The sequence below is a fragment of the Mustelus asterias genome, chromosome 21, assembly GCF_964213995.1.
Source record: "Mustelus asterias chromosome 21, sMusAst1.hap1.1, whole genome shotgun sequence".
Classification (NCBI taxonomy): Eukaryota; Metazoa; Chordata; class Chondrichthyes; order Carcharhiniformes; family Triakidae; genus Mustelus; species Mustelus asterias.
In genome coordinates, this window is record NC_135821.1 from 14,090,252 (window position 1) to 14,104,321 (window position 14,070).

At 45.0% G+C, this 14,070-nt stretch overlaps 1 protein-coding gene across 1 annotated transcript in view; it reads right to left on the reverse strand.

Moving 5' to 3' along the window:
• eif3s6ip (eukaryotic translation initiation factor 3, subunit 6 interacting protein) overlaps positions 1–2,050 on the reverse strand; it is a 37,455-nt gene extending 35,405 nt beyond the window's left edge. The window contains exon 1 of the mRNA XM_078237425.1: positions 1,833–2,050. Coding sequence (XP_078093551.1) covers positions 1,833–1,865 — 33 coding nt within the window. The 5' untranslated portion in view covers positions 1,866–2,050. The remainder of the gene's footprint in view (positions 1–1,832) is intronic.
• Between the last annotated feature and the right edge of the window lie 12,020 nt (positions 2,051–14,070).

Sequence of the window (14,070 nt, forward strand, 5' to 3'; positions counted from 1 at the left end):
ACTGTGGGAGGAAACTGGAGCACCCGGAGGAAACCCACGCAGGCACAGGGAGAATGTGCAAATCCCGCACAGACAGTGACCCAAGCCGCGATTCGAACACGGGTCCCTGGCGCTGTGAGGCCGCAGTGCTTGCCACTGTGCTGCCCATTATCTGATGTAAGAAGTCTCACAACACCAGGTTAAAGTCCAACAGGTTTATTTGGTAGCAAATACCATAAGCTTTCGGAGCTTGCTGCTCCTTCGTCAGATGGAGTGGTCTCTGTTGGTATTTGCTACCAAATAAACCTGTTGGACTTTAACCTGGTGTTGTGAGACTTCTTACTGTGCTTACCCCAGTCCAACGCCGGCATCTCCACATCATTATCTGATGGGCAGAGCTGGCAGGGGGTTGATGGAGAACAATAACAATGAAGGACAGTCCAATTAGAGTAACCCTAACTGGACAGATTGTTTCTGAGGAATGGGATGGGGGTGGGAGGGGTGCAGAATGGTGGATGAAATTGGTTAAGTATGGCAAAGCTGCAGGGACAATTATTTGATACAACTTATTATTTGAAAACAATACTTTGTGCCAGAAATGAAGATTCAGCAAATTTGAGCACAGAAGTTTTAGAAATGCTGCCAGGTGAATTAAACAAATACATCAGTGTTGAATCCAGAGAGGCAGATTGATGCTAACAGTCTGTGTCATCCAGATTTTCAGCACAGAGTTTATCCTGTCATGTTGTTCTGCTGAATAAGTTCAATCCTTTGCTTAATACAGTAAAAGTTTGCCGTTTGCGGGCAGTTACATTCCTGTCAAACCTCTCAGGCAGTGAAATCGCGAACGATGAACATGTTTTTCAATGGAAGTCAATTAAATAGGTCCAGATGTAAGGGCAGGCATTGATATGTGCAGCTGGGGGCAGCACAGTGGCACTGTTAGCTGTCTCACAGCTCCAGAGACCCAGGTTCGATTCCCAGCTTGGGTCAGTGTGTGGAGTTTGCACGTTCTCCCTGTGTTTATGTGGGTTTCCTCCGGATGCTCAGGTTTCCTCCCACAGTTCGAAAGACGTGCTGGTTAGGTGCATTGGCCATGCTAAATTCTCCCTCAGTGTACCCGAACAGGCGCCGGAGTGTGGCGACCTGGGGATTTTCACAGCAACTTCATTGCAGTGTTAATGTAAGCCTATTTGTGCAGCCGGGGGTGGCACAGTGGCTAACACTGCCGGCTCATAGCGCCAGGGACCCAGGTTCAATTCCCGGCTTGGGTCACTGTCTGTGCAGAGTTTGCACATTCTCTCCATGTCTGCGGTGGGTTTTTCCCGGGTGCTCCAGTTTCTTCCCACAGTCCAAAGACATGCTGGTTAGGTGCTAAATTCTTCCTCAGTGTACCTGAACAGGCGCCGGAGTGTGGCGACCTGGAGATTTTCACAGTAACTTCATTGCAGTGTTAATGTAAGCCTTACTTGTGACACTAATAAATAAACTTTATTTCTTTTGATTTTACCATTTGAAGTTGATGACAGTTCCATTAATATATAAAAGATTGAGCATTTTAAGTTTATTTATTAGTGTATTAAATAAATTTATTTATTAAACTTGGATTTAAAATGATGGGACTTTTTGAGCAATAGGGAGGGGGCAGGGGGAGAAACTGGTTTTGAAGAAAGCAGCCTTCATTTTAATTGTGCACCGGCAGGAAATGAATAGATGCAGTTGTTTAAAGAGAAGTTGAAGGGTTTTATTGATGAATTGAGGCTCCTTTAGGCCTCAGGCTGCAGGGGAACCATGCGTTGGGACAAAAACAATCCGATTCTCAGCCGGGAACCCGACTCCCGCCAACAACTCACCTCCGCCGTGAATTCCTCCGTAAAAGCCGACATCTCCCCGCTTTCGATGAATTATTTCTTTTCTCCTAAATTGAATTTTCCTCAGAGACACGAGATGACAACCAGCCGGCCTCTGGTGCCCCGCACAAAAGGTTCCCCCGGCACCCAGCGCGGCGCAGAGCGTCAAACAACAGTTCCGCTGCAACCCAGCCTCTTACAACCACAGTCAATGTTGCCTCAATGTGAAATGTTCCTTTTCCCTTCCTTTAAAATCATGCACTGTTGTTATTCTCATTATGATTTTTTTCCTGTAAATTCATTCACTATTGGTGTCTCAAAGTGAATTTATTGGTGTCTTAAAGTGAATTTTTCTTTAAATTCATACACAGTTGTTGTCTTAATGCAGTGGTTCCCAAACTTTTTTCACTGGGCCACACTTTCGGAATAAAAATTTGCTCGCGCCACACCGAATTTTTTTATTGATAAGAAATACATTTTAAAAAACAACTAGCAGTGCTTGATTCATAACATAGAACACAACTACTTTATAATATGATCATGGGACATCCAGAAAGTATAAAACAATGCTTGTTTAAACCATGTTTAAATGTTTCTTCGATTGTCCTTGAATCTTCCCGCCACACTTGCCATCCTCTCGCGCCGCACCCTTTGGGAACCACTGTCTTAATGTGATTTTATCTTTAAAATATACACTTGTTGTCTTGGCGTTTTTTTAATTTAAAATCATACACCATTGTTGTCCTAATGCAATTTTATCTTAAAGCATAATATGATTTTTTTTCTTAGAATTCATACACTATTCATAGAATCCCTACAGTGCAGAAGAAGGCCATTCGGCCCATCCACTCTGCACCGACCACAATCCCATCCAGCTTCTATTCCTGTAACCCCAGACATTTACCCCAGCTAATCCCCCTGACACGAAGGGAGAATTTAGCATGGCCAATCAACCTAACCTGCACATCTTTGGACTGTGGGAAGAAACTGGAGCACCTGGAGGAAACCCACGCAGACACGGGGAGAATGTGCAGACTCTGCACAGACAGTGACCCAAAGGCAGAACTGAACCAAGCTCTCTGGCTCTGTGAGGCAACAGTGCTAACCACTGTGCTGTTTAAAATCATAACCTATTATTGTCTTAATGTGATCCCTAATTTCCCTTGAACTGAGTGGCTTGATCGGCCATTTCAGAGGGCAGTTGAGAGTCGACCAGATTGCTGTGGCTCTGGAGTCACATGTAGGATAGACCATGGAAGGACAGCAAATTTCCTTCCCTAAAGGACATTAGTGAACCAGATGGAGTCTTCCAACAATTGACATTAGTTTCATGGTCGTCAGTAGATTCCTAACTCCAGATATTTTATTGAATTCAAATTCCACCATCTGCCGTGGCGGGATTCGAACCTGGGTCCCCACAACATTAGCTGAGTTTCTATATTAATAGTATAGCAATAATACCACTGGGCCATTGCCTCCCAGTCCTCCATGGACTGGGCCCTGACATGCCAGACTGGCCACACTATGAAAGAAACAAAGAAAGACTTGCATTAATATCGCACACCAGACATCTTAAAGCACCTTACAGCCAACTGCTGGAGAGCAACCGCTGCTGTAATGTAGGAAACACAGCAGCCAGCTTCCACACAGTAAATTCCCACAAAGAGCAATGTGCAATCATGACCAGATGACCTTTTTGTTGTGATGTTGATTGAAATAAATATTGGCCAGGACACTGAAATAAAAACAAAAAGAAAACACTGGAAATACATCAAAACCTTCTGCTGAAAGGTCACCAACCTGAAACGTCAAACTCCTCACATGTATTTTGTGAAAGGGGAGACACATTGCCCCAGGGAACCCAGCCTCCAACCTATTCGGACAGCACAATGGCACAGTGGTTAGCACTGCTGCCTCACAGCGCAAGGGACCCGGCTTCGATTCCCGACTTGGGTCACTGTCTGTGTGGAGTTTGCACATTCTCCCCGCGTCTGCGTGGGTTTCCTCCGGGTGCTCTGGTTTCCTTCCACAGTCCAAAGATGTGCGGGTTAGGTGCAGTGGCCATGATAAATTCTCCCCCAGCTTACCTGAACAGGTGGCGGAGTGTGGCGACTAGGGGATTTTCACAGTAACTTCATTGCAGTGTTAATGTAAGCCTACTTATGATAAATAAATAAACTTCTTTAGCTACAGTATTTTTATAGATGGTCCAGTTTCTGATCAATGGTGAACTGACACTGGGGGGATTTGGCAATGGTCTTGCCACTGATGTAAAGGGGAGATAATTTGACCCAACCTGTTCAGAGATGGTAATTTCTTGCCACTTGTGTGGTGCAAATATTGTGTGCCACTTGTAATTTCAAGCGTGGGTGGAAAGGACGTACCCAGAGATGGTGATGAAGGGGCTTAGGATGGTGGCTGAAAGGTATGATTCTGTGAGCATGACTATGTATATAGAAAGTAAAGAGTTAACATATTCACCAGTCAACTCAGCAATATCCGTGCTGTGGGAACCTAATGATGCAGCTGTGTTTCAAACGTATTTCATAGAATCTCTACAGTGCAGGCCATTTGGCCCATCAAGTCTGCACCGACCACAATCCCACCCAGGCCCTATTCCCGTAACCCCAAAAATTTACCCTGCTAATCCTCCGACACTAGGGTTAACTTAGCATAGCCAATGCACCTAACCTGCACATCTTTGGACTGTGGGAAGATACTGGAGCACCTGGAGGAAACCCACGCAGACACTGGGGAGAACGTGCAAACTCCACACAGACAGTGACCTGAGGCCGGAATTAAACCCAGGTCCCTGGCGCTATGAGGCAGCAGTGCTAACCACTGTGCTACCGTGCCGCCTGTGGCACCATATGAATAATATCACTATAATAACAAGTTGACCTTCTACTGCTATCTTTGTATAGTTTATCCAAGCTTGTGCTTATACCAAGTCTCATGTACAGTTGTTAGTGACACATTGTAAAAGCAGAGTTTTGATCCGAGTAAGTTGGACTTCACCTAGGACTGGATTGCGAATGGTGCCAGGACCTTTCAAGCTCCAAAGCAGCCCTTGTTACCGGGATCCCCAATGGGCAGAAGACCATGAGACTCGTTATTTATATTTCTCTTGTATTGTTTATTCTTATGCAATGAACCATTATATCTTAGAGATTATCATTCTAGCCTATCTCTTATTTGACATTCTCCCAGATCATTAAATTTGATTTGATTTGATTTATTATTGTCACATAGAAATCATAGAAATCATAGAAGCCCTACAGTACAGAAAGAGGCCATTCGACCCATCGAGTCTGCACCGACCACAATCCCACCCAGGCCCTAGCCCCATATCCCTACATATTTACCCACTAATCCCTCTAACCTACACATCTCAGGACACTAAGGGCAATTTAGAATGGCCAATCAACCTAACCCGCACATCTTTGGACTGTGGGAGGAAACCGGAGCACCCGGAGGAAACCCACACAGACACGAGGAGAATGTGCAAACTCCACACAGACAGTGACCCAAGCCGGGAATCGAACCCAGGTCCCTGGAGCTGTGAAGCAGCAGTGCTAACCACTTTGCTACCGTGCCGCCCATGTATTAGTATACAGTGAAAAGTATTGTTTCTTGCATGCTATACAGACAAAGCATACCATTCATAGAGAAGGAAAGGAGAGGGTGCAGAATGTAGTGTTACAGTCATAGCTAGAGTGTAGAGAAAGATCAACTTAATATATGGTAGGTCCATTCAAAAGTCTGACGGCAGCAGGGAAGAAGCTGTTCTTGAGTTGGTTGGTACGTGACCTCAGACTTTTGTATCATTTTCCCGACAGAAGAAGGTGGAAGAGAGAATGCCTGGGTGTGTGGTCCTTGATTATACTGACTGCTTTTCCGAGGCAGCGGGAAGTGTAGACAGAGTCAATGGATGGGAGGCTGGTTTGCGTGATGGATTGGGCTACATTCATGACCCTTTGTAGTTTTTTGCGGTCTTGAACAGAGTAGGAGCCATACCAAGCTGTGATACAACCAGAAAGAATGCTTCCTATGGTGCACCTGTAAAGGTTGGTGAGGATTGTAGCTGACATGCCAGATTTCCTTAGTCTTCTGAGAAAGTAGAGGCGTTGATGGGATTTCTTATCTATAGTGTCGGCATGGGGCAAAAGAACAAAACAGACATGATGGGCCCTAATTTACCATTTTGATTCTAAGTGCTGGACGGACTTGAAACTGGGGAGTGTTTCAGATCTGACTTTTAGACCCGTTCTGAGGCGCCTCCATACGCACTCTGCCTGAAAAAATAGCAGCGATTCCGAATTGCACTGCAGAAGCCTGTGGGCAGGGCTTAACGTGCCCGAAATCCTGCAGCTCTGATCGGCGCCTCCAATCACGCATGCGCAGAAAAAAAATGATAGAATGCAACTCCCCTGCCACATCGCACTAGGGCCGGATATTGCCTCCCCCTGGCCCCCACAGACATTGCCCCACCCCACAACATTACTGACCCCCTTATACCCCCACACACCCCCCCCCCCCCCCCCCCCCGCCACCCAGACCCATCGCAGGCCCCTCCCCACCTTCCCCCCACTGATCTCAGGCAGAGTGGCAGCGGATCCCCCCTTCCCCCCCACTGATCTCAGGCAGAGTGGCAGCAGACCCCTTCTTCCCCCCCACCGATCTCAAGCAGAAAGTCATCGGGGTGTAACGTACGTCCTTTCTGGTGCCTAGGTCAATGCCAGGTGCCAGTTTTATTCTTATTATTAGTTTTTGTAACAGTTTGATACAACTGTGTTGGTGCAGGCTGGATGGCCCGATTGGCCTTCTGCGCCGTAGGGATTCTATGATTCTAAATTGCATTTGATAATAAACGCATGAGAGAAAAATTCAGAGTGTTTCTTTTCCTTTCCTTGTGATGAATGATAATGCATCACTGTTGTAGTTGCCATAGCGACGACGCTGACTGAATCACTGATGATGGAGAACAGTAGAGATTCAGTGAAAATGGTGTTGTCATAAAAGACTAATTGCTACATGAGCAACCAGCTTCGAGAGCATTTTCCACATTTAGAACCAAATGGAAAAGGTACATCTGAATTTATAGAATCATAGAATCCCTACAGCACAGGAGGCTGTCATTCAGCCCATCGAGTCTGCACCGGCTCAGCATCTCACCCGTGCCCAGCCGCGCCCTATTCCCGTAACCCCATGTATTTAACCCGCTAATCCCCCTAACCTACACATCTTGGGACACGAAGGGGTAATTTACCATGGCCATTCCGCCTAGCCTGCACATCTTTGGACTGTGGGAGGAAACACAGTAAGGAGTCTAACAACACCAGGTTAAAGTCCAACAGGTTTATTTGGTAGCAAACGCCACTAGCTTTCGGAGCGCTGCTCCTTCGTCAGATGGAGTGGAAAGCAGATTTCCACTCCATCTGACGAAGGGGCAGTGCTCCGAAAGCTAGTGGCGTTTGCTACCGAATAAACCTGTTGGACTTTAACCTGGTGTTGTTAGACTCCTTACTGTGTTTACCCCAGTCCAATGCCGGCATTTCCACATCTGTGGGAGGAAACCCAGAGCATCCAGAGGAAACCCACGCAGACACGGAGAGAACTTGCAAACTCCGCGCAAGGCTGGAATCGAACCCGGGTTCCTGACGCTGTGAAGCAGCAGTGCTAACCACTGTGCCGCCCCAATTATGTTCGCTATGCCACTATTTCCAGTTCAAGTGGAGATAGAATGAAAGAGCATTAAGCCATTACTGGACAGAAAGATGATCTTCCAGCATTGTTCATAAGTTCATAAGCTATAGGAGCAGAATTAGGCTATTTGATCCATCGAGTCCACTCTGCCATTTGATCATGGCTGATATGATATATTTCACAGACATCTTCAACCTCTCTTTACAACAATCTGAGGTCCCTATCTGCTTCAAGAAGACGACCATCATCCCGGTTCCTAAGAAAAACCAAGCAGCGTGCCTTAATGACTATCGGCCGGTGGCTCTGACATCCATCATTATGAAGTGCTTCGAAAGGTTAGTAGTCATGGCACGAATCAATTCCAGCCTCCCGGACTACCTGGATCCAATACAGTTTGCCTATCGCTGCAACAGGTCCACAGCAGACACCATTTCCCTGGCCCTGCTCTCAACTCTGGAACACCTAGATAACAAGGACACCTATGTCAGACTCCTAATAATTGACTACGGCTCAGCCTTCTACACTATTATTCCCATGAAACTCATCTTCAAACTCCGTGGTCTGGGCCTCGGCACCTCCCTCTGCGACTGGATCCTGAACTTCCTAGCTCACAGACCACAATCAGTAAGGATAGGCAACAACACCTCCCCATGATCATCTTCAACACCGATGCCCCACAAGGCTGTGTTCTCAGCCCCCTACTATACTCCTTATACACCTATGACCGTGCGGCCAAATTCCCCTCCAATTCGATTTTCAAGTTTGCTGACGACACCACCGTAGTGGGTCGGATCTCAAACAATGACGAGACAGAGTACAGGAATGAGATAGAGAATCTGGTGAACTGGTGCGACAACAATAATCTCTTCCTCAATGTCAACAAAACGAAGAAGATTGTCATTGACTTCAGGAAGCATAAAGGAGAACATACCCCTGTCTACATCAATGGGGACAAAGTAGAAAAGGTCGAGAGCTTCAGGTTTTTAGATGTCCAGATCACCAACAACCTGTCCTGGTCCCCCCATGCCGACACTATAGTTAAGAAACCCCACCAACGCTTCTACTTTCTCAGAAAACTAAGGAAATTTGGCATGTCAACTACAACTCTCACCAACTTTTACAGATGCACCATAGAAAGCATTCTTTCTGGTTGTATCATAGCTTGGTATGGCTCCTGCTCTGCCCAAGACCGCAAGGAACTACAAAAGGTCATGAATGTAGCCCAATCCATCACGCAAACCAGCCTCCTGTCCATTGACTCTGTCTACACTTCCCGCTGCCTCGGCAAAGCAGCCAGCATAATTAAGGATCCCATGCACCCCGGACATTCTCTCTTCCACCTTCTTCCTTCAGGAAAAAGATACCAAAGTCTGAGGTCACGTACCAACAGACTCAAGAACAGCTTCTTCCCTGCTGCTGTCAGACTTTTGAATGGACTTACCTTGCATTAAGTTGATCTTTCTCTACATCCTAGCTATGACTGTAACACTACATTCTGCACCCTCTCCTTTCCTTCTCTATGAACGGTATGCTTTGTCTGTATAGCGCGCAAGAAACAATATTTTTCACTGCATGTTAATACATGTTAATACATGTTAATACATACAAAACCTCTCGCAATGAAGACCATTTTTATTAATGAATTGGATGAGGGCGTGGAAGGATGGATTAGTAAATTTGCGGATGACACTAAAGTCGGTGGAGTTGTAGACAGTGCGGATGGAAGTGGCAGGTTACAGAGGGACATAGATAAGCTGCAGAACTGGGCTGAGAGGTGGCAAATGGAGTTTAATGCGGAAAAATGTGAGGTGATTCACTTTGGAAGGAGTAACAGGAATACAGAGTACTGGGCTAATGGTAAGGATACTTGGTAGTGTGGATGAACGGAGGGATCTGGGTGTCCATGTGCATAGATCCCTGAAAGTTGGCACCCAGGTTGATAGGGTTGTTAAGAAGGCGTACGGTGTGTTAGCTTTTATTGGTAGAGGAATTGAGTTTCGGAGCCAGGAGGTCATGCTGCAACTGTACAAAGCTCTGGTGCAGCCGCATTTGGAGTATTGCGTACAGTTCTGGTCGCCGTATTATAGGAAAGATGTGGAAGTGTTGGAAAGGGTGCAGAGGAGATTTACCAGGATGTTGCCTGGTATGGTGGGAAAATCGTATGAGGAAAGGCTGAGGGGCTTGAGGTTGTTTTCGTTAGAGAGAAGGTTAAGAGGTGACTTAATAGAGGCATACAAGATGATCAGAGGATTAGATAGGGTGGATAGTGAGAGCCTTTTTCCTCGGATGGTGTTGGCTAGCACGAGGGGACATAGCTTTAAATTGAGGGGTGAGAGATATAGGACAGATGTTAGAGGTAGGTTCTTTACTCAGAGAGTAGTAAGGGCGTGGAATGCCCTGCCTGCAGCAGTGGTGGACTCGTCAATGTTGAGAGCGTTCAAGTGGTTATTGGATAAACATATGGATGATATTGGAATAGTGTAGATTAGAGGGGCTTTAGTTTGGTACCACTGGTCGGCGCAACATCGAGGGCCGAAGGGCCTGTACTGCGCTGTAATGTTCTATGTTCTATGTGTCAATAATAAATCAAATCATCACCATTTTCCTGCCTTCTCCCCCATAACCCTTCAACCCATTACCAATTAAAAATCTGTCTAACTCCTTCTTAAATTTACTCACTGTCCCAGCATCCACTGCACTTTGGGGGAGCAAATTCCACAGATTCACAACCCTTTGGGAGAAGTAGTTTCTCCTCAACTCAATTTTAAATTTGCTACCCCTTATCCTAAGACTATGACCTCTCGTTCTAGAATGCCCCACAAGAGGAAGGATCTGCTCCACGTCTACTTTATCCATACCGTTTATCATCTTGTAGACCTCAATTTGATCTCCCCTCATTTTTCTAAATTCCAGAGAGTATAGACCTAAACTGCTCAATCCCTCTTCATACGACAAACCCCTCGTCTCTGGAATCAATCTAGTGAACCTCCTCTGAACTGCCTCCAATGCCACTGCATCTTTCCTCAAATACAGGGACCAAAACTGTGCAGAATACTCGAGGTGTGGCCTCACCAAGGCCCTGTACAATTGCAACAACACATCCCTGCTCCTGTACTCAAAACCTCTCGCAATGAAGACCAACCTGCCATTTGCCTTCTTTACCGCCTGCTGCACCGGCATGCTTACCTTCAGTGACTGGTGCACAAGGATTCCCAGGTCCCACTGCACACTCTCCACTCCCAATTTACAGCCATTCAGGTGGTAATCTGCTTTCTTGTTTTTGCTTCCAAAGTGAATAACCTCACATTTATCCAAATTATACTGCATCTGCCATTGATTTGCCCACTCACCCAACCTGTCCAGATTATTCTGAAGGATCTCTGCATCCTCGTCACAGTTCATCCTCCCACCCAACTTGGTATCATCTGCAAACTTTGAGATGTTACATTTTGTTCCCTCATCCAAATCATTAATATATATTAATGTAGTTATGAAAAGTTGACATTCCTGAACAGTGTCATTGTATCATTAATAACCAGTGTCTTGAATTCACTTCAGTAATGTGACTTCACATCTGTGTCATAATGCACGTTGGTTTTGCATTTGTATTGCAGAGATCCAACTGCTATGCTACATAGGCTGCTAAACAAAATTGTCTTCCCACATTGTCTGGTCTGACTAATTTGCCGTGTTTCTCTGGATTTGATTCAGAATATCTGGTCACCATAAATTGTCAGCTGCACTGTTTTGCATCTGGAGTCAAACATAAGCCAGACTGGGTAAGGATGATGGATTTTCTTCCTCAGAGTAAACTACATATTTTTTTAAACGACAATCCTGTTGGAAATGACACAAAAGCTGGGTGGGAGGGTGAGCTGTGAGGAGGATACAGAGATGCTTCAGTGTGATTTGGACAAGTTGAGTGAATGGGCAAGTGCATGGCAGATGCAATACAATGTGGATAAACTAGACTCATTGGAAATCAGAAGAATGAGGGGAGATCTTACAGAAACATACAAGATTATGTTATGAAGGGAATAGATAAGATAGAAGCAGGGAAATTGTTTCCACTGGCAGGTGAAACTAGAACTAGGGGCATAGCCTCAAAATAAGGGGGAGCAGATTTAGGACTGAGTTGAGGAGGAACTTCTTCACACAAAGGGTTGTGAATCTGTGGAATTCCCTGCCCAGTGAAGCAGTTGAGGCTACCTCATTGAATGTTTTTAAGGCAAGGATAGATAAATTTTTGAACAGTAAAGGAATTAAGGGTTATGGTGAGCGGACGGGTAAATGGAGCTGAGTCCACGAAAAGATCAGCCATGATCTCATTGAATGGCGGAGCAGGCTCAAAGGGCCAAATGGCCTACTCCTGCTCCTAGCTCTTATGCACTAGAACACAATGATCCCTCTGTACTTCACTCATCTGCAGTCTCTCTCCATTTAGATCATAATCTACCTTTTGATTCCTCCTACTAAAGTGCATGACCTTACTTCCCCACGTTAAACTCCATTTTCCAGGTTACCGCCCAGTCACCCAATCTATCTACATCCTGTTGCAGAATCACAATATCCTCATCACAACCTGCCCTTCCACCTATCTTCGTATCATTGACAAATTTGGAAATGTTACATTCTGTTCCTTCCTCCAGGTCATTAATGTAAATAATTAACAATTGTGGGCCAAGAATTGATCCCTATGGTACTCCACCAGTTACATCTTTCCACTCCATTTATTCCAACTGACAGCCAGTTTTCAATCCATGCTAACACTTCCTCTAATTCCATGGGCCTTTACTTTATGCACCAGCCTCTTTTGCAGCACCTTGTCAAATGGCTTTTGGAAATCTAAATATACACTACATCTACAGGTTCCCCTCTATCTACTCTCCATGTTACATCCTCAAAGAATTCAAGCAAATTTATCAAACCCATGTTGACTATGTTTGATTATATTCAGCTTATCTAAATGATTAGCTATTTCCTCTTTGATTATTGACTCCAGCATCTTGCCAATAACATGTTAAATTAACCATGCTATAGTTCCCTGCCTTCTGCCTTTCTCCCTTTTTTAACAAGGGCGTCACATTGGCTGTTTTCCAATCTTCTGGTACCCTCCCGGAATTTACCGAGCTAAGAAAAATTTCAACCAATGTATCCACTATCTCTGCAGCCACTTCCATTAAAAAGTCTCACAATATCAGGTTAAAGTCCAATAGGTTTATTTGGTATCATGAGCTTTCGGAGTGCTGCTCCTTCATCAGGTTTCACTCACCTCCAAAAGCTAGTGATACCAAATAAACCTGTTGGGCTTTAGCCTGGTGTTGTGAGACTTCTTACTGTACCTACCCCAGTCCAATGCTGGCATCTCCACATCATGATTTCCATTAAACCCCTGGCATGCAGTTCATCGGGTCCTGGCGACTTGTCCACCTTTCTCTAATACTCTATCCCTTGTTGGGATTTTTGTAAGTTCTACCATGTTATTTGAAATCAGCCCATCTGATAACTTAGGGATTTTTGCAATGTCTTCCACAGTGAAGACTGGTGCAAAAACCTATTTAGCATATGTGCCATTTTTTTGTTTGCTGTTATCAATATTCACCTGCCTTGTTCAGTAGAGGTCCTAAACTTACATTAGCCACCTGCTCCCTATTTATACATCCATAGAAACTCTGTTTTACGCTACATGCAAGTTTTTTCTCAAAGATCATTTTCTCCCTTCTATAAGCTTTTTAATCTTTCGCTGCTGGATCCTAAAATCTTCCCAGTCCTCTGTCTACCATTATCATTTGCCATTTTGTATATCCTTTTTAATTTAACATTATCTGTGACCTCCGTTGCCTTTCTCATGGAATCCCTCGTTTTGATTGAGATAAACTCCTGCTGAGTATTTTGGACCAGCTGTTCGAATATCAGCCAGTGCTCATCTACTGACCTGTATCTTAGCTTGTTTACCCAGTTCACCTTAGTCACCTCCTCTCTTATACCATTATAAGTGCTTTCATTTAAGTTAAAGACACTGGTTATGGACCTGTGGCGTTCACCCTCAAACTGTATCTGGAGTTCCATCACATTGTGTTCACCAACCCCCTAGGGGATCCTAGACCTCACTGCCTGGAAGGGTGGTGGGGGTGGGAACCCTTGCAACAGTTAAGAAGAATTTGATGAGCACTTGAAATGCCACAGTATTCAAGGTTATGGACCAAGTGCTGGAAAATGAGATTAGTATAGATACGTGCTTGATAGCTGACACATATGGGAGACATAATGTGGAGATGCCGGCGTTGGACTGGGGTGGGCACAATAAGAAGTCTCACAACACCAGGTTAAAGTCCAACAGGTTTATTTGGAACCATGAGCTTTTGGAGCGCTGCTCCTTCATCAGGTGAGTGAGACATATGGGAGATGGTGGCCTAGTGTGTTATCGCTAGACTATTAATTGAGAAACTCAGCTAATGTTCTGGGGACCCGGGTTTGAATCCCACCACGGCAGACGGTAGAATTAGAATTCACTAAAAAATATCTGGAATTAAGA